General features: G+C 43.1%; 1 protein-coding gene across 2 annotated transcripts in view; it reads left to right on the top strand.

The window, feature by feature from the left end:
- The window catches only part of CHN2 (chimerin 2), a 219,834-nt gene that overhangs the window by 138,449 nt on the left and 57,718 nt on the right, over positions 1-23,667 (top strand). For both annotated transcript variants that reach the window (XM_072153703.1, XM_072153704.1), the window contains exon 7: positions 22,931-23,008. In XM_072153703.1, coding sequence (XP_072009804.1) covers positions 22,931-23,008 — 78 coding nt within the window. The remainder of the gene's footprint in view (positions 1-22,930; positions 23,009-23,667) is intronic.

Raw genomic sequence — 23,667 nt, 5'->3', positions numbered from 1 at the left:
GATGTTCCTTTCAGAAGAAATCCTGAGGTTCATGTAGGACATCATCTAATGGTAGATGTCCTTTAAGCAAGAAGCATAATGTCTGAGTCTGCTCTGCTACATGCTCCATTCTTTACTATAGCTTGACACAGATTTCTTGTTATTTCATGAATATTGTGCATCATCAGTCTAGTTTAGCCCATAGCCAGACATAATTTACACCAGTTTCTGTTATGTAAATTATGATAAATCTGTCTGGCTATTAAGGCATGCCCCTACTCCCCATCCATGTAAATAGAGATGAGCGAGCACTAAAATGCTCGGGTACTCGTTATTCGAGACGAACTTTTCCCGATGCTCGAGTGCTCGTCTCGAATAACGAGCCCCATTGAAGTCAATGGGAGACTCGAGCATTTTTCAAGGGGACCAAGGCTCTGCACAGGGAAGCTTGGCCAAACACCTGGGAACCTCAGAAAAGGATGGAAACACCACGGAAATGGACAGGAAACAGCAGGGGCAGCATGCATGGATGCCTCTGAGGCTGCTTAATCGCACCATTATGCCAAAACTATGGGCAACAGCATGGCCATGACAGAGTGACAGAATGAAGCTAGATAGCATCTAAAACATCCAATAATTGACCCTGACACTATAGGGGACGGCATGCAGAGGCAGCGGCAGCAGCGGCAGGCTAGAGAGTGGCATGGCGACATACCCTAAATGGACTCAGGCTTCAAACCAATGGGTGGCAGAGAGGAACCAAAGGAGGTGAGCAAGAAGCGCTCAAATAATATCGGTACATGATAAAAGTTTGCCAGTATATTTTGTGGATTACACAGCAGGGTGGCGACAAAGTTAACATGGAAGCCATGAAAACAACCCAAAATTCTGCCTGACACAGCTCGTTTGATAAGGGGACCATGTATGGAGGCAGTGAACTAGTAGTAGATTAAAGGTGCTGCAGTTAAAACTATGTTAGTTGGATCTTGGCATGGAGCTGGCGCTCCGCTGCCAGGCGAGCTTTCGCCAATCCAAGCCCCTGTCTCTAGGCTACTCCCCAAACAGCACTTCTAAGAACCTTTTGTATAAGATCAAGTGTAGTAGCGTTCTTATAAGTTTAGGATATGGCGGGTGAGGGGAATGTAAACAGAAGCGCAAGAAGCGCTGAAATAATATTGGTAAATGATAAAAGTTTGCCAGTATATTTTGTGGATAACACAGCTGGGTGGCGACAAAGTTAACAACTTTGATGTGGAATCCATGAAAACAACCCAAATTTCTGCCTGACACACCTCGTTTGATAAAGGGACGATGTATGGAGGCAGCTATATGGACGACTTTTGGAGGTAGCAATGGAGACAACGTGTGGAGGCTGCTATGGAGACAATTTAATTTGGATAGTGCCTGTATGTGGCAGTCCAAAAAAGTTTTCAAACCAGAGGAGCAGGTAGGTGGCCCTCCAGAAAAATGGAATAGATTGAGTGCCTGTATGTGGCAGTCCAAAAAAGTTTTCAAACCAGAGGAGCAGGTAGGTGGCCCTCCAGAAAATGGAATAGATTGAGTGCCTGTATGTGGCAGTCCAAAAAAGTTTTCAAACCAGAGGAGCAGGTAGGTGGCCCTCCAGAAAAATGTAATAGATTGAGTGCCTGTATGTGGCAGTCCAAAAAAGTTTTCAAACCAGAGGAGCAGGTAGGTGGCCCTCCAGAAAATGGAATAGATTGAGTGCCTGTATGTGGCAGTCCAAAAAACTTTTCAAACCAGAGGAGCAGGTAGGTGGCCCTCCAGAAAAATGGAATAGATTGAGTGCCTGTATGTGGCACTCCCAAAAATTGTTTAAAACAGAGGACCGGGTCGGTGGCCCTCCAGAAAAATTAAATGCATAAAGTACTATAGCTAGAGCCAGTGGGCCCTGTCAAAAAATAGCCAGTTTCCTCTGCTTTACTGTACAAAGAGGAGGAGAAGGAGGAAAATGAGGAGGAGGAGTGGATAAATTATTCAGGTTGAGCTTCCTTCACCTGGTGGAGATTGGAAATTATGAGAAATCCAGGCTTTATTCATCTTAATAAGCGTCAGCCTGTCAGCGCTGTCAGTCGACAAGCATGTACGCTTATCGGTGATGATGCCACCAGCTGCACTGAAAACCCGCTCGGACAAGACGCTAGCGGCAGGGCAGGCAAGAACCTCCAAGGCGTACAGCGCCAGTTCGTGCCACATGTCCAGCTTTGAAACCCAGTAGTTGTAGGGAGCTGTGTGATCATTTAGGACGATGGTATGGTCAGCTACGTACTCCCTCACCATCTTTCTGTAAAGATCAGCCCTACTCTGCCGAGACTGGGGACAGGTGACAGTGTCTTGCTGGGGTGACATAAAGCTGGCAAAAGCCTTGTAAAGCGTACCCTTGCCAGTGCTGGACAAGCTGCCTGCTCGCCTACTCTCCCTCGCTACTTGTCCCGCAGAACTACGCACTCTGCCGCTAGCGCTGTCAGAAGGGAAATACTGTTTCAGCTTGTGCACCAGGGCCTGCTGGTATTCATGCATTCTCACACTCCTTTCCTCTCCAGGGATGAGAGTGGAAAGATTTTGCTTGTACCGTGGGTCCAGGAGAGTGAACACCCAGTAATCGGTGCTGGAATAAATTCTTTGAACGCGAGGGTCACGGGATAGGCAGCCTAGCATGAAATCTGCCATATGCGCCAGAGTACCAACGCGTAAGAATTCACTCCCCTCACTGGCCTGACTGTCCATTTCCTCCTCCTCCAACTCCTCCAACTCCTCTTCTTCTGCCCATACACGCTGAACAGTGAAGGACTCAACAATGGTCCCCTCTTGTGTCTCGCCAACATTCTCCTCCTCTTCCTCCTCATCCTCCTCCACCTCCACCTCCTCCGATATGCGCTGAGAAACAGACCTAAGGGTGCTTTGGCTATCAACAAGGGAATCTTCTTCCCCCGTCTCTTGTGACGAGCGCAAAGCTTCCGACTTCATGCTGATCAGAGAGTTTTTCAACAGGCCAAGCAGCGGGATGGTGAGGCTGATGATGGCGGCATCGCCACTGACCATCTGTGTTGACTCCTCAAAGTTACTCAGCACCTGACAGATATCAGACATCCACGTCCACTCCTCATTGTAGACTTGAGGAAGCTGACTGACCTGACTACCAGTTCTGGTGGAAGTTGACATCTGGCAGTCTACAATCGCTCGGCGCTGCTGGTAAACTCTGGATAACATGGTCAGTGTTGAATTCCACCTCGTGGGCACGTCGCACAACAGTCGGTGAGCGGGCAGTTGGAGGCGGCGCTGCGCTGCCCTGAGAGTGGCAGCATCTGTGCTGGACTTCCTGAAATGCGCACAGATGCGGCGCACCTTCGTGAGCAAATCCGACAGATTGGGGTATGTCTTGAGGAAACGCTGAACTATCAGATTTAACACATGGGCCAGGCATGGCACATGTGTCAGTCTGCCGAGTTGCAGAGCCGCCACCAGGTTACGGCCGTTGTCACACACAACCATGCCTGGCTTCAGGTTCAGCGGTGCCAGCCACAGATCACTCTGCGCCGTGATGCCCTGTAATAGCTCTTGGGCGGTGTGCCTTTTATTGCCTAGGCTCAGCAGTTTGAGCACCGCCTGCTGTCGCTTAGCGACGGCACTGCTGCTGTGCCTAGAGCTACCGACTGATGGCGCCATGCCCACGGATGGTAGTTCGGAGGAGGAGGTGGAGGAGGGGTGGGAGGAGGAGGAGGCATAGTAGGCCTGAAACACCTGGACCGAGGTAGGCCCCGCAATCCTCGGCGTCGGCAGTATATGACCAGCCGCAGGGTCAGACTCGCTCCCAGCCTCCACCAAGTTAACCCAATGTGCCGTCAGCGATATATAGTGGCCCTGCCCGGCAGCACTCGTCCACGTGTCCGTGGTCAGGTGGACCTTGTCAGAAACGGCGTTGGTCAGGGCACGGATGATGTTGTCTGACACGTGCTGGTGCAGGGCTGGAACGGCACATCGGGAAAAGTAGTGGACCGAATACCGAGGGGCGGCCGCCGCCATGAGGTTGCGAAAGGCCTCGGTCTCTACTAGCCTATAGGGCAGCATCTCCAGGCTAAGCAATCTGGAGATGTGGACATTAAGGGCTTGGGCGTGCGGGTGGGTTGCACTATATTTGCGTTTCCGCTCCAGCGTCTGGGGTATGGAGAGCTGAACGCTGGTGGATGCTGTGGAGGATCGTGGAGGCGACGATGGGGTTTTTGTGGCAGGGTCCTGGGCAGGGGGCTGACTATCAGCTGACACAGGGGAAGGAGCAGTGGTGTGCACAGCCGGAGGTGAACGGGCTTGTTGCCACTGAGTGGGGTGTTTAGCATTCATATGCCTGCGCATACTGGTGGTAGTTAAGCTATTAGTGGTGGAACCCCTGCTGATCCTGGTTTGGCAAATGTTGCACACCACAGTCCGTCGGTCATCCGGTGTTTCCTTAAAGAACCTCCAGACTTCTGAAAATCTAGCCCTCGCCGCAGGAGCCCTCGCCACGGGAGCTTCACTAGTTGACACATTTGGCGCTGATGCACCAGCTCTGGCCCTGCCTCTCCGTCTGGCCCCACCACTGCCTCTTCCAACCTGTTCTGGTCGAGGACTCTCCTCCGTCTCAGAAGCACTGTGTTCACCCGGCCTATCAACCCAGCTTGGGTCTGTCACCTCATCATCCTCCGATCCCTCAGTCTGCTCCCCCCTCGGACTTCCTGCCCTGACAACAACTTCCCCACTGTCTGACAACCGTGTCTCCTCATCGTCGGACACCTCTTTACACACTTCTTCCACTACGTCAAGAAGGTCATCATCACCCACAGACTGTGACTGGTGGAAAACCTGGGCATCGGAAAATTGCTCAGCAGCAACCGGACAAGTGGTTTGTGAGTGTGGGAAGGGTCCAGAAAACAGTTCCTCAGAGTATGCCGGTTCAAATGCCAAATTTTCCTGGGAGGGGGCAGACTGGGGGGGAGGAGGCTGAGGTGCAGGAGCTGGAGGAGTGGCGATTTCGGTGACATGGGTGGACTGCGTGGAAGACTGACTGGTGGAAAAATTGCTCGAAGCATTGTCGGCAATCCACGACATCACCTGTTCGCACTGTTCTGGCCTCAACAGTGCTCTACCACGAGTCCCAGTAACTTCAGACATGAACCTAGGGAGTGTAGCTCTGCGGCGTTCCCCTGCTCCCTCATAAGCAGGTGGTGTCTCACCCCGCCCAGGACCACGGCCTCTGACTCCTGCAGTAGTTGGACGCCCACGTCCCCGCCCTCGTCCTCTACCCCTAGCCCTCGGGTTAAACATTTTGAAAATGAGAGTTATAACTTTAATTTTTTTTTAACTTTTTTTTGTGTTTTTTGTTTTTTTTTGTGTTTTTTAGTTTTTAAAACCAAACGATGCTATCCTATTGCTATGGCTATTTTCTAGCCAAGTATGAAAGCACACTGCTATGCCAGATGAGATGACGCTGAGTTATTAAAAAAAATAAACGTAAAATAAAAAAGGAAATGGCAGACTGTGCCTAATTGAAATCCAACCCCTAATAAATTTTCCCACTTCGGTCTTTGCGATGGATATGTGCGTCACTAAGCGCAAAACACAGTGGTCGCAAGTCTCACTACAAATTGCTCACAATTTGCTAGTAGATGCACTGCAGCAAGTACAGCCACCAGCAGATCAACCAGAAATCAAATATATATAACGCTACTGTAGGCGTAAGTAAGCCGTTTGGATTCTCCTATGGCTATTTTCTAGCCAAGTATGAAAGCACACTACTATGCAAGATGAGATGACACTGAGTTATTAAAAAAATAAACGTAAAATAAAAAGTAAATGGCAGACTGTGCCTAATTGAAATCAAACCCCTAATAAATTTTCCCACTTTGGTGTTTGAGGTGGATATGTGTGTCACTAAGAGCTAAACACAACGGTAGCAAGTCCCCCTGCAAATTCCTCACAATATGGTACTAGCTGCAAATAAAAAAAAAAAAAGTATAACGTTATTGTAGCCCTAAGAAGGGCTGTTGGGTTCTTGTAGAATCACTCCTGCCTAACAGTAAGCTAATAGAACACCCTAACGCTTTCCCTGACCAGCAGCAGCTCTCTCCCTAGCGGCATCCAGACACAGAATGATCCGAGCAGCGCGGGCAGCGGCTAGTCTATCCCAGGGTCACCTGATCTGGCCAGCCAACCACTGCTATCGACGTGTAAGGGTACCACGTCATGCTGGGTGGAGTGCAGAGTCTCCTGGCTTGTGATTGGCTCTGTTTCTGGCCGCCAAAAAGCAAAACGGCGGGAACTGCCATTTTCTCGAGCGGGCGAAGTATTCGTCCGAGCAACGAGCAGTTTCGAGTACGCTAATGCTCGACCGAGCATCAAGCTCGGACGAGTATGTTCGCTCATCTCTACATGTAAAGTTTCAGAAGAGTAGCGAGGGAAGTTTATAAAGGTATAAAGTTGCACATTTTCCAGATTACAACAAAATATAGAACATTGGGGCACGTTTACTAAGAACAGTTGCCTGTGTGTAGTGCAGAGTGTGCCAGATTCAGGATTTCTGGCGCCCATACTTTATGAATCTGCATGTTAATTCTGGTGCATGGTCCGACTGAACACCGGAACGCCCCCCTCAGTGCAGAAATTTGTGCCACTTAAACAATAGTGCAGCTGCGCTACAAAACGGTGCGGACCCTTCTTAAATAACCGTGCAAGCAAAAGAACGTGCAAAGTCCGACATAAAACTGGTGCGCAGTCCTTAGTAAATGTGCCCAATTGTTATTTTCTGTTTCTGGTGCAGGGGAAGAATCCCATTGATTTTAGCGTTGATTTATTGTTATATTCTTAAATTTCGACTAGCAATATCCTAGACAGGACAGACAGTCTTCCCCAAATTTTTCATAGTGGTGCTCAGTTTATGATAAATTTGGTGTATCATGCTGAACAACTTTGGTAAATTTGACAACTCTGTAGGCATTTTCACTTGTTAAGACACTCACTCAAAACTTTATGGTGAATTGATAAAAGAGCTTAATACACAAAATGTATTGAGAGGCAGAATTGGGGCAAAACACCCCTGCTATAATTAAAGGGCTTTTACAGGATAATTTATTATTTATTAGTGGCCTTGTGTCACGGGCACTTCCACGCTCCATGTCACGGATCGCAGGTGCACCCGTGCCCCCCGTGCTGGCCCTGCTGCCCCGGCCTTTTCTGTCACGGGCATCCCCCGTGATCCATCTCACGGATCGCAGGTGCACTCGGGCTCCCCGCGCTAGCCCTGCTGCCCCAGCTCTGGACTCACCTCTCCACGCTCCTTCCGGACTAGGCCCCTCGCCAATCCCCGCTCTTTAGGTGATTGGCAATCCGATTCCGTGTGGCAGCTCCTGTGTTCCTGACTTGAGTCCTAGTGTTCCTGCCTGTGCTGTTCTCCTGCTGTCACCCCGGGTACGGACTGTATTGTTAACTTGGCTGCCAACGCGGGCTAGTCACAACTGTGGAACGACCTGGTGGTATTTCGCTGCAGCAAGACCATCCCACTTTGCGGCGGGCTCTGGTGAAGACCAGGTGCCACTTAGATTCCGGTCCTAGGTGTCAGCTAGTACCATCTCCCGCGTTGGTCCAGAGGGTCCACAGACTCAGAGCCCTGACACCTTGGTTGTGGTAAAAAAAAGAGCAAATATTTTGCCTCCTTTTCAGTCCAGCGTGGCACCTCCCATAATCGCTGTCCTCTGTTTGTTTACAGATGTTCAACATAAAAAGAAAAATCCTATACAGACCCTTTATTGGGGATAATGAAGAAGAACAGTGTTTTTTATACATTTGCTGCCTGTACAATCTTTTAATTATTGGGACAAAATCCTTTTTTTTAAAAAAAAAAAAGACCTTATTTTTAAATTTCCAAAAATGTAACAACATACAAAAATATCATCCGCCTGAAAGAAGAACACAGTACAATCACGCAGTAATATATTAAGAACATCCTAGGATAATTACAGTTGGTGAAGCAATTAAATAATAAGAATAATCCAGATGTATGGCACCTCTACCCCAGGGTGGAGAACACACATTCACTCAACAACATACACAACACACATATAAGAAAGCAATTCCTCCTCTGCATTCAAAGCAGTATGACCGGCACACTTAATTGTACTTAATTGGACTTGCACATTTATATTAAATAAACGGCGCCAAGCTAGAAACCCATATTTTTCCACTCTCTGCATGCTGCTCTTGTATTTCTGCAGAGAAATCTGTCAGAAAAGCAACCTGAAGGCTCAGTACTGGCCCACATTTACTAAAGCCCCTGCACCAGTATTCTATAGGACTTTGCATGTTCTTTTATGTACAAACTGCTTGCATAGGTATTTATGAAGCGTCCGGCACACATATGCGTCACATGCGACTCATTTGTGTCATGGCTGCTCTATTTTGCACGTAAAGGGGCATTCCGGGGCACAGTCGGACCGAGTGCCACATTTAACATACAGCGGCACATTTACTAAGGGCTTTGTGCCAGTTTTATGTCGGATTTTGCACGTTCTTTGGAGTGTAAATTGCTTGCACAGGTATTTAAGAAGTGTCTGCACCACTAATGTGTCGCATGCGACTTTGGGGAATTTCCGGTGCTCAGTCGGACATGCAAAGTCTGTCGCACGCCCTATGTTAAAGATGCACCACAAAAAAGTTGGTGAACTGTCGGGCCAGTGCAGGGAAGCGACAAATGTGTGAAAAGTTTTTATCCAGGTTTACAACTTTAGTAAGTGCTTTGGGTGGGTCTTTCAGCCTGAAGAGCTTTCTGCTCTTTTCAGTGAACTGTTCCACAGTCTCACCCCTCTTCTCTGAATGAATGCTTCAAGTATCCAATCAAGCTCCTAGTTGCAGCAGAGAGGAGTGACTGTGGAGCATTTCTTTGTGGCCTGGAGACAGCCAGGGCCCATAATACCAGAGTGGCTGGCTAGTGCGGCCTTGGGCAGGCTCTGGTCACTGTGCTTGGTATAGGGACCGAAGGGCTGTCCTACAGCCTGGCAGGTCTCCGGCAGATGGTGTGTACAAGAAATATGGAGGGAGAGGCTGATGTACTGGTTTCTCCCTGGGGCAACCCTTGAGGTGTCTGTAGGTTGAGTGGGAAAAAATCCAGATCCAGCTCATGAAAATTTTGTGAAAAAGTAGTCCTTAATTTCGCCAATATGTATCATCCAGGTGCACAGAACAATAAGAAAAAAACGGCAAAGCGTTTCGAGCAGTTTACCTGCTCTCAGGTATTATGATTAATAGCAGGTAAACTGCTCGAAACGGGTTGACTATTTTTTTTATTGTTCTGTGCACCTGGATCTTATATTAGCTAAATTAAAGACTACTTTTTCACGAAATCTTCATGAGCTGGATCTGGATTTTTTCCCATTTTGTTGCTACTTCAGTGGCAGTAGGGTGAACAGTGCTCAAGAAGATCGTTTCAACTGAGGCTGGTGAGCTGTAACATTCTATATTATATTATGTCTGTAGGATGAGTCCCTGGGTAATGGATGGGGAAGCCAGTGGTAGTAAGCAGCCGTATCCAGGGATCAGACGAAGGCAACGTTGTGAAAATCAACTCACGGTTCTTTATTGAACAACGGATAGCAGACAAAACGGTCAAACAGCAGACTCGGATTCTGGTACTGGAGTGGTCACGGAGAATGGTCCGCAGGAATAGTGCACCAGCCTGGTAGTAGATGTAGGCTAGGATTGTTGAAATGGAGCTTTGTCCAAACTGTAGAAGCTGAAGCTCTAGGTTAGAGTCTCCTGGGTTCAGTTCCTGGGATTGGTTTCTGTGACAGCACTAAAGGTGTACTGTGCACTCTCTCTCTCTCTGTTCACTCTGTCCATGTGGTAAAACCACAAACTGACTGAAGACTGGACAATGTGTTCCCCCTGCACAGGGGTTTTATACTACTCTGGTGGTAGCACCTCTCCATTCACACTCCAGTTTACAATACAGCCAACTGATTGGAAAACATCTCACACCCATTTAACTATTGCCTTTCCAGGCGCAGGCTCATCAGATGGATCCTGACAGGGAGAGGGCCCTATTTGCAACTACCCCCTTGCTTATATGTTGGCAGGGGTGTTGCAGAAGTTTATATGCAACTGTAACTCCCAAAATGTCCTACTGCTGCCTATTGGAGCATACGTTATAGGAGTTGTAGTTTCATTCAGTGGACATTGCAGACCACTGACGACACCCTAAGAGCATATAAGCTATGGGCACATGTGCAAAACATATGTATGTTAACTGGTAGGATTAAGAAGGGAAGGGGCTTTTCAAATAAGAAAATACATTTTGGCCAGAGTATTCTTACCATTAGTTATCAGAGTCAGGATACTGGCAGCTAATACAGAAAAGTATGTACTGGGTAATACCTATTTTAATAATGATATTTCACTTTATATAATCTGCTTTTTGGATAAAGGAGAAGCTATTAGTATCTTGGAATGCTTTGAAGGGATATTTTTTGCACGGCGGAACTTAAGCAGTGTCCTCATCCAGAGAGAGATTCAAAGCTTTTGCCCGAATCTAATATTCAATTTCTCTGCACTCCTAATCCTTTCTCATTGCTAAAGTGCAACACAATTAACTGCTTAGCCTTAGGATCATTGCTGGAGCCTGTTTTCTGCCATTAGAATCTGTTAACTTCTATGATAATGAATGTCCTGCGCATCAGAGACTGGAGCTCCAACTCGGAGGTGATCAGGTGGTGCAGACCTCTTCACTCCCTGGTGAATGACCTAGATTTAGGGAAAGAGATTGACTAAAGCCATTTATGCACGGATAGTAGCATTTATTTGTGGCTCTCCTAGCAACAAAAACTGTTTTACAGGGGTCTCAAATTTTATTCCTGTAGTGATCTTTACAAATAAAGATAATTTTTAACCCCATTACTTTGCAATTATATCTGTGAAGTGTTGTATTTTTGTTAATAACAATGAATTAGAGAATGTGTTATTTTGTTATCCTGAGTATATTTAAGAATCTTATCTTCCTGAATATACCCCTTCAGAGTTTTTGGCCTGAAGAAGACGCTGTTTCGGTGTCGAAACACAATGGGGCACGTTTACTTACCCGTTCCTTGGATTTGACAGAAAGTGCATTGTCCAACGATAATGCACTGTGCAGCTGTTCACTAAGGTCGTGCACCCGATTTCGTGCATGTGTCGCTTCCCTGCTCAGGTCCGCCGGAGTTCAACTTCTTCTTCCTGGTGCATGTAAGTGCATTGTCTTGCGACACGATTTGAATCTTAAATCCCGCGCTCAGTCTAAATCAGTCAGATCGTCCGAAGTCACGCCTCCATGATTTCTGTTGCATGAAAGCCAGCACAGTTGCGCCACAATCTGATCGCGTGCAACACAAATCCAGGGCAATCCCCTGTTAAATACCTGTCAAAGCTGCGCAAATCCTGAAACCAGCGAACAGTCTGACAAAAGAACGATCCGCGACTATTAGTAAATAAGCCCCAATCTCTTAATCCTAATGTTAGCCTCCTTGGCTTTTTCTTATCTAAATGCAAGACACCCCTGTCTTTATCTTCTTGAATCTTCTAAGCTATAGTTATTAATCTGATAATTAATTGCTGTTAGCCAAGCAAAGAGAGTTATTTTTCTAGAGGAAGCTAAAGTCCATAAAGTCGGACATTTCCCAACAAAATCTGCGGTCTGTGCCGAAGTGACTGGAGCCAGGCTTGTGATCAGCCGATCAATGATGTAGCATTAATCTGAATAAGATTCTCTTTATGAGTCAATCTATTTAATTGTCCTCAGAACTTATGATATTCTGTATAAGAATTATGAAGAAATCACTTAAAACCAAGATATATTTACAGGAAATTCTTTACTAGTCTAATTAGATGTAGTTCAATGAAGGACTGGACTGAAAATGATGTACAAAATTTTTACACCAGAAATGACTTTGACTTTGCCGCCCACATAGTTCATTTCTGAAAGATGGCAAAATATGTTTTGAACATAAGGCATTTCAATTTCAAGTGTAAAACCAGGTCAAAGATCAACCTGACTATTTAGACCAATGCCTTGCAGAGTAGATGGATTAGTATCCGCTTTCCTGTTCTAGGGAATTTGTGCACATAAGCTAATAATGCAATGTGTTTATTAGAGTGATAATTTATTACACCTTAAATCTTACCATAAACCCGCTGACTCTTACTTGGCCTAGTTCTAAGCTCAGAGCAGAGTTATCTGGGCTGTCGTCCCATTTTACCCCTTTTTCAAACATAAAGCTCTTGGAGCGTCTGACGCCACGGTTTTGTTAATCTGCTGTCGGAATATTTTTTAGGGATAAACATGTAATTTCTTTAAACTAAATGTTGAGTTGCTCTATACAAAATATGAAATGCACTGAGTATGTTTATGAATATTAAGTTATTCAAAATGATGTCCAAATACATTGATAAAGTAACTCTGTAACGTTTCCAGTTTTACCCCATTTTGGGGCAGTAAAAAATAAAAGAGGCGGTAGTAAGCTTGGCATGGGCTTTATACTTTTCTTTAAAAAAAATAAAAGAAAAACATTAGATATAGCTGGAGAAAGCAGGAATTTACTATGAATAATACCACAAAATGTTAGGCACACAGACATGTAAAAATGTGTTAAAGGGGTTGGCCACAAAACTAGACCGTAAGGGGGGCCATCCAAATAGTTCTTATCCTTTTAAAGTTTTTGTAAATCTGCAGACAGACTACCAGTGGATGGAGAGGAGTGTGCAATGGTCGCACCATAGCAATGGTAGGAGGGGTGTGCCTAAGACATTCACACGTAATGCCTGAACTGCCCTTCCTCAGCAGAACACTGGGCATCACAGAGTTCTGCTGGGTTCATATGATCCGCTGGTCCTGGCAGCTTTATAGTTAAGTACTATTCTGGGTGACCCGACTAGGGTCTTGTTCTTACCCTGGTAAAGTTTTGTGATAGTGGCCAACATATTTAAATTTATTCAGAGGTTTCATTTGCATTTTAAATATTGGTTTAAGTAAAAAAACTCTCCATAGTTTTCAATAACTTGTATTATAGCATATTTAATTTTTTTTTTTCATATATAAAATCTTGTAGACTCTTAAAGATAGTTTTATATTGCCTTACAAGTACAGTTATGGACAATGTCCACAGAACAGGGTAAAAGCCACATTTTAATAATTCTGTAATATTTAAAGTGAACCTAACCCATATAATAAATTAGCAGTATTGTGTATGTTACCTATTGCAACTAATCCTAGTCCAGCTTCAGTCACTTTGTACTACTGTCTGGTGGTTGGAGAGGGGGAAGGGAGGGGAAAGGATAACTGAGTCCAAATAATAATCCATTCTAAACTGTCCCTGCCTATTGATGACTTCCTAAATTGATGGCGCACAACTGGGTGAAGTTCCCTACACTGGAGAAGTAGATGGATGTCAAAAACATAGTCAAAAACAGGAGAGTATATAAGAACAAAAGCAGTATCAAAAGAACAGTCAGGATACAAACCAGGGTCCAAAGAAAAAAGCATAATAAGGCAACATAGTTCAGATCATGGATAAAATATGCGATCAGGGGGTTTGGGGTCCACAAATACTGTATAGTGCCCAATGTGAATGTAACAGTCAGAGGGATATTTGATAATCCGATAGATGAGACATGAATGCTTGTGATACATACACACCACTGTTCTATTCACATCGGGCACATGTAGGATCCTGTCTTCCCATGTCTTCTACTGGTCTCAGTGGTTGGACCATCTATGGTCAGACAGTCTTTTCTTACCATATAGATAAGTTCAATGAAACCCATTTAAAGTATAAAATTATGATAAAATTGGTTGAATGATATATCTTTAAGCTGTGAACATTCTGAAGCGCGTGAATACAGGGTTAAGTTGTCTTTCATTACAGGGTCCACATAGTTTTAAAACTAGGAGAAGATTTTGTGTAGAGCAATAAATGCCTAGGAGGCATCTGCTGAAGTTTCGATAACGTGTGAAGAGATTAACGTTATTAAAAAATATCACTGATTTCCAGTTCACTTTGTCATAATGCTGAGAACTGAGATGTGAACCCATTCCCCTAGACACGCACTATAATCTACTGGCACTGCTTCCGCCTATGGCAAGATTAAGCAGCTCTTTCATTGGCTTCTACACTTCAAACACGTTCACACAGAAACAAGTCTGCAATGGTCTTTTCTCTCTATTTCGTGTGACCTACATTTGAAATGGGTGGGTTTAGGCTGTGGTGAGATGGGAAAACTCATCATGAGAAGTGGCATGTAGGACAGCTGTATCCCTTGGGAGAGACTGAAAACCAGAGTCATCATGTTTGACAACTTTTTGCTGAATATTTTATAAATCACCAAATTGAGCTTAAAAGCCAAAGCTCGGATTCACTTGGAGACCCAGGTGCCGGGGTTTGTGTAATGACCAATCAATCATTGGCATCAATTGTAGGGTAGACATAAGGACCCACCCTCCTTGTACACCCATGTATGTATCCATTAGGTTAGCTCAATATATGTATAATCATCAGCCAGTAATTCATATAGGCTGCGTTCACATTGTAGATTGTGGTTCGAAACACGGTGCGAAGTATTTAGAAGATGGCTATGCGTTTTTACCTGAATGCTTGTGTTTTGTAAATAGGAACATGTTTTTTGACTTCTTGTTTTGCCTTTTTTTTAATCTACAAAGCATTTAAAAAAAACAATGCAAACACATCATGTGTACCCAGCCATTGGATTGTTTTTATAAATCAAAAAGCTGGATTTCCGTGCCGCATTTTTTTTGCCACAATTATTGCAAAATCTCTGAGAAAAATGTATAATAACATTTTAACCTACACAAGCATTAAGAGCTTCTCCAATGCTCACAATTTGCCACTAAAATTCTAGGTTAAAAAATATTTCTTGAAATACCTTTTCCCCCTCACCAGCAGAGAGAGGATCCAACCCCTTTTATAGAAAGAAGACTCCTCTACACATGTGGTGTCCTGACCAAGGTGGGGCCTTGTGAGTACCTATTTGTGTGGAGGGGAGAGTAATGCTATATTTTACCTGTCTTGTCTCCCCCCTCATGGTTGGGTGTCGTGACAGGGAGATCACTAAGAGCTGGAGCCGATAACCCTACTTTTTACCCTTCCCTTGTTAGACCTCCTAGATATGCATGAATAAATTGATATCTTGCTGTTACCACTCCTAAAAAGTGTGTGCTCCTACTCTGGTAGTCGCAGTGTAGGGCTCTGGTGCAGCTAATGTGGAGCCACTGCAACAGCAACCTGTGCATCATGGCAAGGAACCTGTGAGGCCAGTGTTTTGTTCACCAGTGACCTTACCAGAGATGGTGTGCAACAACACAACAACAGTTTTCTTTTAAAATGCTAAATACATATATATTTTGACAGCGATTTCATAGCAATTTTTGTAGTCTAGTTACATAGTTTATATGGTTGAAAAAAGACACATATCCACCAAGTTCAACCAAGGAAGTGAAGGGATTGGAGGAGGAAGGGATTTAGGGGAAATAATTCTATATAACATAACACCATAATGTTATTTAGGTGTAAAAAGCCATCTAGACCCTTCTTGAAGCCCCTCTGCTGTCCCTGCTGTGACCAGCACCTGAGTCAGGCTTTTCCACAGACTGACAGTACTCATAGTAAAAAAAGCCTTGTCGCCTATGGTAATTAAACCATATTTTTTGTATGGACCATTCATATATTTATATAAATTAATCATATCCCCTCATAGTCGTCTCTTTTCCAGATTAACCCCTTCACGCTCCGTGACGGATATATCCGCCATGGAGCTGTGAAGGTTGTATGAAGAAGGCTCACGGGCTGAGCCTTCTTCATACAGAGATGGGCTTTGCTGCATATCGCAGCAAAGACCCATCGCTATCACCCGCGGTCGGTGCTTGCACCGATCGCGGGTGTTAACCTTTTCTTTGCCGCCGGCAAAGTCGCCGGCGGCACTTTAAATTTGGCGGCGCATGGGCGCCGCCATCTCACCTCCAATCGCCGCTCCCCCGAACGTCATCGGGGGGTGGCGATCGGTTGCCATGGTAGCATGGTCTTCGTTTGACCCGAGGATGCATGGCTTCTGCACATGCATTACAATGAGCCTGTGGCTTATTGTAATGTATAGTGAGCAGAAATGTCATATACTGCGATACAGTAGTATTGCAGTATATGGCAGGAGCGATCAGACCATCTAGGGTTAATGTACCCTAGAGGGTCTAAGAAATAGTGGGGAAAAAAAGAAGTTCAAATCACCCCCCTTTCCCTAGAACTGATATAAAATATAATAAATAGTAAAAATCACAGACAAATTAGGTATCGCCGCGTCCCAAAATGCCCGATCTATCAAAATATAAAAACGGTTATTGACGGCGGTGACCTCCGGAACGGCAAATGGCGCCCAAATGTCGAAAACGCGACTTTTACACCTTTTTAGATGGCATAAAAAATGTAATAAAAAATGATCAAAATGTCGCACAGTCCTCAAAACGGTAGCAATGAGAACATCGGCTCATTTCACAAAAAATGACACCTCACACAGCTCCGTGCGCCAAAGTATGAAAAAGTTATTCGCGTCAGAAGATGGCAAACATTTTTTTTCTTTTTTGTACACATTCGTTTAATTTTTGAAAATGTATTAAAACCCAATAAAACCTGTATAAATTTGGTATCACCGCGATCGTACCGAACCAAAGAATAAAGTAGAGGTGTTATTTGGAGCGCAGAGTGAAAGTCGTAAAAACTGAGCCCACAAGAACATGACGCACATGCAGTTTTTTTTAATTTTTCCACATTTGGAATTTTTATTGCGGCTTCCCACTACATGGCATGGAATAATAAATAACATCATGGGAAAGTAAAATTTGTTACGCATAAAATAAGCCCTCACACAGCTCTATACACGGAAAAATGAAAAAGTTATGGATTTTTGAAGATGGAGAGCGAGAAATTAGCGAAAATACCCTGCGTCCTTAAGGGGTTAAATAAATCTAGTTGTTTAAATAAATCTAGTTATCTTTTTTGTGACTCTTCGTTGTACCCTCTTCAGCTCCAGGGCATCCTTTTATGGACTGGTGTCATGATATTAGAAATATAGTTACATAACATTTTTCCCATAAATCTAATTAATTAAATGTTTAATATAAATTGTAAATGCAAGTCAAATCAATGATTAAAGCTGGTCAGGTTACGGCTAATAAACAGCTAGTTATGCTAGGGCTTCATTACCCTTACCACAATAAGACTTTGACCTGTACTCCCAAACATAATTATATGAGAAGGAGGTCACTGCCTCCCACAAGAACAGCACACTCAGCTATTGCTGCTGGAACATTCCATTGATCTAGAGAAGCTGTAATTAAGAAAAATGATGATGGAAAATCATTTGCATATTTTCTATGTGGTGACATATGTATGAAGTTAGTTTGTCTGCCCTAACAAAGCTCCATATTGGAGGCCTAATTTTTTTTATTGAGAACTGGTTAAAATCTCATCGGTAGAAATAAGAGAACCTCACAATAATTCAATCAAAAACCACATAACTTTATGTACATTGTTACCATGCGTACTCATTTACATGGTCGTGCTTATGTTTTTTTTCCACATACATTTTATGTTTTTTAAATCAAAGCTGGAGCTTCGATTTTAAACATTAAAAAAAAAAAGATTGTGCAACTTCAGGTTGAAGCATCAGAGACCTACTGTTACCAGAGACCTACTGCACTCCAGCACTTTCTTTATATCTCCTACCGCATTTCAGGAGATGTTCACAAGAGTAGGTAGGCCTATCTTTAATTCCACTATTTCACTGTACTCTCTCGCAAGATCTGGCACATGTAGATGCTTCAGTCAATTCCATGAACAGTAAGCTGTGGTGGGTGCTCCTCCACCCTTCTTCTGGGTGTATGTGGCACAGAAGCCATGGAGCAAAGGAGTCGCTGGACAGCCAGATCTACCACACATGTGTGAGATTTTGTGGGAGAAGACAATGACGTTGAGGAATTAAAGTGTAACTGTAACTTACCCCTACAAAAAATATTTTTAGCACAGCTGGACAGAACCTTCCAGAACCTGGACAACAATACCAACGATATCTTATCATGCTGCTGGCTTTTTCCTATCCTGAAATATAGGGCTAATAGATAGATGAGGCTATCTGAGGCTATCTCTCAGCTTTTCCTGAAGTGGGCGGGACTTCCTGTTTCTGACATCAGCTATGGACAGTGATGCCAGAGCACTTAGGGCATTCATGTGAACGTGTACTAACAGCTCAGCCAGAATCAGTGTTACTGCTTGTACATAGATATAGTGTGTATATATATACACACAGTGGGGCTGCGATCCCACGTGGCAGTAATGCATGCATTTTCAAATGCATATTTTGCATATATGAATATTTTCCTGATTACATATCTGTTAACATTGTGTTTGCATGCATAGTGTTAAAAAACACATGCATTAATGCATGCGTTAACATTGTGTTAATGCATGTGTTTTGTTAGTGCAATGTCATCACTTGCATTAATACAGCATTAACAAACACATGTGTTAACAAAGCGTTACCGCATGTGTTAACACATGTGCTTTGTAAACACAATATTAACAGCTATGTAACTGTTCTGATGCTCTTGAAAATGCATGCATATATCATGCTTATAGTGTCACTGCAGGTCCTGGAGCTTTTTACATAATGCCGAGACTGATATTCTCTTGCTACTGCTTATGAGCGTGCATGTGCTAAAAACCCTCCAAACAACACCCACGCTCCCCCATTGGGGGATTCAACTGGGGGCCACTCCAAGCCCATACGAGGTGCATTGAAAAAGCACTGAGGCTAAAGCTCAGAAGGCCTCCGGTAACACTCCCATAGCACATTGAATAATAAGCATGTTTTAAAAACAGATTTTTAGGTGAGGAGGGATACTGATCGAGGAGATTGAAGCAAAAGGTGGGTTATGTTAAATAGAGGTATACTTTTCCTTATCCCATCCTAGAAAACTTATTTGCATATTTTCCCAGAATCCCCTAGTGGAGCTTCCATGACTATAAGTCTCCACATGCCGACACAGCGGCTTTAATTGGCAGTCTCCATAAGGAGAACTCTTACTTCCCGACATGGGTTATGTATAGAAAGGGGAGCTAAAAAGCAATGACAGATTAATAGTGATTCTATCAGTCAGAGTTGATGTTGACCTTTCTAATGCGTGAATATTTCTCAAGTGTGCCAATAATTTTCAGAATACAGAAGTTTTTGAGCATTACTACCATAGCAATGGTTGTCCCTGGGCGGTGCATCCATGTCTACTGCTCCACCGATCAATGGTCATGAACTTTAAAAAGTTGTCCTAACTAAATGTTTTTTACGAGCATGCTAATCTAGTATTTTGTTTCAATAACATTAGAATCTGCTTTTCACACATACTTTACCTACACTACATAGACCTAAAGTAGTGAAATAAACTTTTAAGAACAACAAACAGAGTTACGTTGTCTTGTAAAGATCAGACACCAGGTGTAAATAGCTGGAAAACCTTATAGTGTAAAACAAGTTTCACAACTTGAAGAAGAGACTTACCGCAATAACCTTTTTTTAATTAGCTACAAGGTTAATTTTCTTCTACATGAGAAAATAATTAGCTAAAATACTATCAAATGTTTTAATGTCAGAATTGTACATAACAGCAGTGTAGTTTTTATATAATAAGAATCTCAATAATCATAATGACTAATTTTATTCCGATATCTTAAAAAAAATTCTGCAGTGGAAATTTCCTACAAATTTACCCCAAAAATGATTTACTCATTATGAAATGCACAAAAACAGTCTTGTTCTACATTTTCAGTCTCCAAGGGAAGTCACAAATAGTAGAGAAATAATGGCCATTAAATAGAGATCAGTCAACCCTTTTAAGGCTGGAGCCAACATTGACACAACATTTAACGATTACCCTTATGCACATTTCCATCATCACCCACATATGACTGAGCTGAAAAATGACTAATTCCTTTGTTGATTGTTATCTAATTTTAATTGTTATGAATAGTTAAACTGCAAATACTGAGATTTTAAAGAGACTCTGTCACCTCTCTGACATGTTTGTTCTAATAACAAATTGCAATTCCCATGAAATATCAATTGTGATTCCTCTTTCTGGAGATGTGCATAGGCTATTCCTCCTAAAAAAAATAGGGGTAAATAGCCAAATGCTTATAAGTGTTTGTTACTGCAGATTATGTGGGAATATCCCTAAATTGTTAACTCCCACTCTACTATAAATTCATATGTTTCCACAAGGAATAACAACTTGGTGAAACTGCATTGTTTATTGGTGTTCACGAAATTGGGTAAAAGTGCCATTTTATTGATGTATTTAGTTTTGCACAATCAGGCTGCAGCCTTTGTCATTACCAGATTTAGGGCCCTTTGCGTAGGTTTAAATTAAATATGAATTTTAGCTCAGGTTATTTACCAAAAGCTGCTTTATATTCAATAATCATTCACCTCCAGAATGTTTTAGTGGAATTTTTTAGCTCTTAGACTGGAGAGAAGCTAAAAAAAGATGGTACATTCCTATTGAGTAATGGAAGTAGCTATGTGTAACAGGGTCTATCTTAGGAATATGAACAAATGTCTTCCAGAATGGGAATAGGAGACCTATGTGGACAGTACTGATTCAATATCATTGCATCTCATCAGCAAAGTGTAGGGAACTGGTTTGGCGAGGTAAGAGGCCATAGAACTGGATCAGGAATGGAATTAAACTACATATGAAGAGTTTATTTTCAGGACACCATGCATGTTCTGCTGAGACTTCTGGGTAAGGAATAACCTACTGCTTTGGCTATTGTCTCATGTCAAGTTCCAAGACCTCCTGAAAGTCCATCAAAATCAAAGCATAATATACCAGGGGCTCTAACTCCTAGATCCAGGCACCAGTCCTGTATTAATCTTCTTATATGTGTTATCCATGGCCTCCTTCCTTCTAAAATCAACTTTTATAATTAAGCTAATGAGGCTGAGGGGCTCAGAACCCCTCAGTGCTGCAGATTTATAGCCTGTTACAATGAGCACAGCATGTCTCACCCAACCCCCGCTATCTCCCTTCTCCCTCTACCTGTGTAATCTAGCAGCAGCAGGGAGTTCAGGGAAGAGACCTTCTCTACTCATTGTAAAAGCCTGTAAAGCTACGGCACTAAGGAGCTCTGGAAACACCCACTAGAGCCACTCTGGCTTATTAGCATAATTTAAAAGTATATTTTAGAAGGAAGGGAGACATGGATAACAAATATAAGACAATCACCACAGTCACACTGCCTGAATCTATGAGTAAGTGGCCCTGGTTTATCGTGATGGATTTTGATGGTAGAATTTCTTTAGTTTTCTGTTTGTTGGAGAGCAATGCACAATTCAATAAATCACTTGTAAGAAATTCATGTGTTAGTATTATTGCAGGGATATTCAAGACCAGAAATACATGTGAACATACTGTATATTTAACTGACAAGTTTAGGTTGCCAACACATATTATTACAGGTCCTCAGTTGAATTTTGACACATCCTAAATTAATAAGAATTTGGAAGTGTTTTTTTAGAATTATATATTATTATTTATTCTGTTTATTTTTCAGAGAAATTAATAAGGAAATTGATTGTGTTGTAGAGTTGTGATTGCCAGTGGGTCTGATACTACCCAATGTTCACTGTAGTAATACATGTGCAGGAGGAATAACAGAGGGACAGCACAACACAGCGGTTTAAGAAAAGAAAATCAGTTTTCACTATAAATAGACTTGTCAGGAGAACTTCTGGGTCCTTGTTATTCCCAAAAGTGTTGACAGTATATGTTCATATGGGATTACTGACTTATTACTTTCCGATTAGTCCTTTATTTCTTATCCACAGGATATGCTATAAAAAGACATTGTAGTAGCACGTCATCGAATGAGTAATCTGTGTAACATTTATCTGTCTGGATGAAGCCCTAGGAGCAGTCTATTTACATCATCCCTATTACTCATCCCCAATTCTATAGAAGCACCTCGTCTGTGGCTCTTTTATATAGGTGCAATGAATAGGTTAAAACAATCATCAATATAAGAGAAACAGAAAGCTATTAAGTGAATCTGGGAACCATAGATTAAAAATGACGTGCCCAAGAGCCCTCTGCTAATCCTCCTCAGACTCCCGCAGGATTTACACTCACACAGGATATGAAAAGGGAGAGATTTTATCATTTCAAGATTAATCCATCAGCAGGATTTAGCATGCTTTAATCCATTGGTTTCCAGACTCCCGAGTCTTTTTTTGGGCATGATCCAGCCTCTCGCTGGTTAGAGGAGCATCAGGCATCTTTGTATCAGAGTCAAAGAAGTGATGCTTCTTATTGCGAAGAGTTGTGCAAGTGGCTCATAAATCTTCCTCCTCCCATGAGAACTTGTGGTTGGATGCTGTTGCTGAGGAGGGTCTTTTGTCTGTGTTCAGAGCCTGGGTTGCAGTTGTCTCAGGCACACGCCTGTCTTGAGACCTAAAACAAAGCGGTCAACTAGTTATTGAAATGCAGAAGCTCCTTCCATCCCACAAGACAGCCCATTCAAGTCACATGTCGGAGGTCTCTGCAGAATGGGCTGCAGCTGCTTCCAATCTGCTGTGTAGCATCAGAAGCAGCTGGACCAACCTTGTGCCTGGAAGCCTACAAGGCTCTGTGGAGGAAACTCAGAAGATCTGGGATTCTGACACTATGCTGTCTGAGGAGCTATGGTTGGAGAGCGAGAAGAACTATACTGCTGTCCATAAATCCAAAAAAGGCAGAAAGCACCAAGAGCTTCTGGCGCTGGCACTAGGGGTGAAAGTTGGGGGCAGGAGTGCATTATTATGGCAGCCACTGAAACTCTTTGCCTATTCACAGATCACTTCACTGGTCAGAAGAGCGGCCCTGACGCAAAATGACAACCATTTCAACTACGAGAAAGCACACAACTTTAAGGTAAGAGACCCCCCCCCTTCCATCTTCTCGCATTTCTTTGCACAGATTGTCTTGGTTTCAGAAGCTCAGAGGCTAGAAATGTACATTTCCATGTAAGAACACAGTTTTACTTCCATACGGTTATTTAAACAAGCTGAGGTGTAAGGCGAAACATCGCTTTTGTCTGGAATTCCTTGTTTAACCACGGTGGCCAACTTTCTTCCCTGCTAATGCATCCGACAGGAAGGAGTTAGTGGCAGTCGATGAGACAACCACATCAGGTTAACCCCTAAGATGCATTAGCTTTGAGGAAACAGAAGAGATAATTGCTTTGTGGTCGTAAAAGTAATGCATTACTCATTATTGTTACAGTATATATATATATATGTTCTATGCTGGGCTGACAAACACCTACTCTGTATCTATATACATGATAGATTCAGCCCCACTACATCATATACCCGCAGAACTACTGAATAGTTTGTAATATCCCATCACAATAGGGAAGCAAAGATTTTCTTGCTATATATGGTTATAAATTTTGTATCAGTGCTTAAGGATGCCAAATGCGACAAGCCCATGAATATTTGGCTTACAGCATGCTGTTTTTGCCTTGGTAGCACTTTGCTATTTCCACATCCAGAAGTGATGATGATGATGATGATGTCTTTATAGGACAT

The sequence above is a fragment of the Engystomops pustulosus genome, chromosome 5 (genome assembly GCF_040894005.1).
Source record: "Engystomops pustulosus chromosome 5, aEngPut4.maternal, whole genome shotgun sequence".
NCBI classification, from domain to species: domain Eukaryota; kingdom Metazoa; phylum Chordata; class Amphibia; order Anura; family Leptodactylidae; genus Engystomops; species Engystomops pustulosus.
The sequence above is the reverse complement of the archived record's forward strand: the minus strand, read 5'-3'. Positions and strand labels throughout refer to the sequence as shown.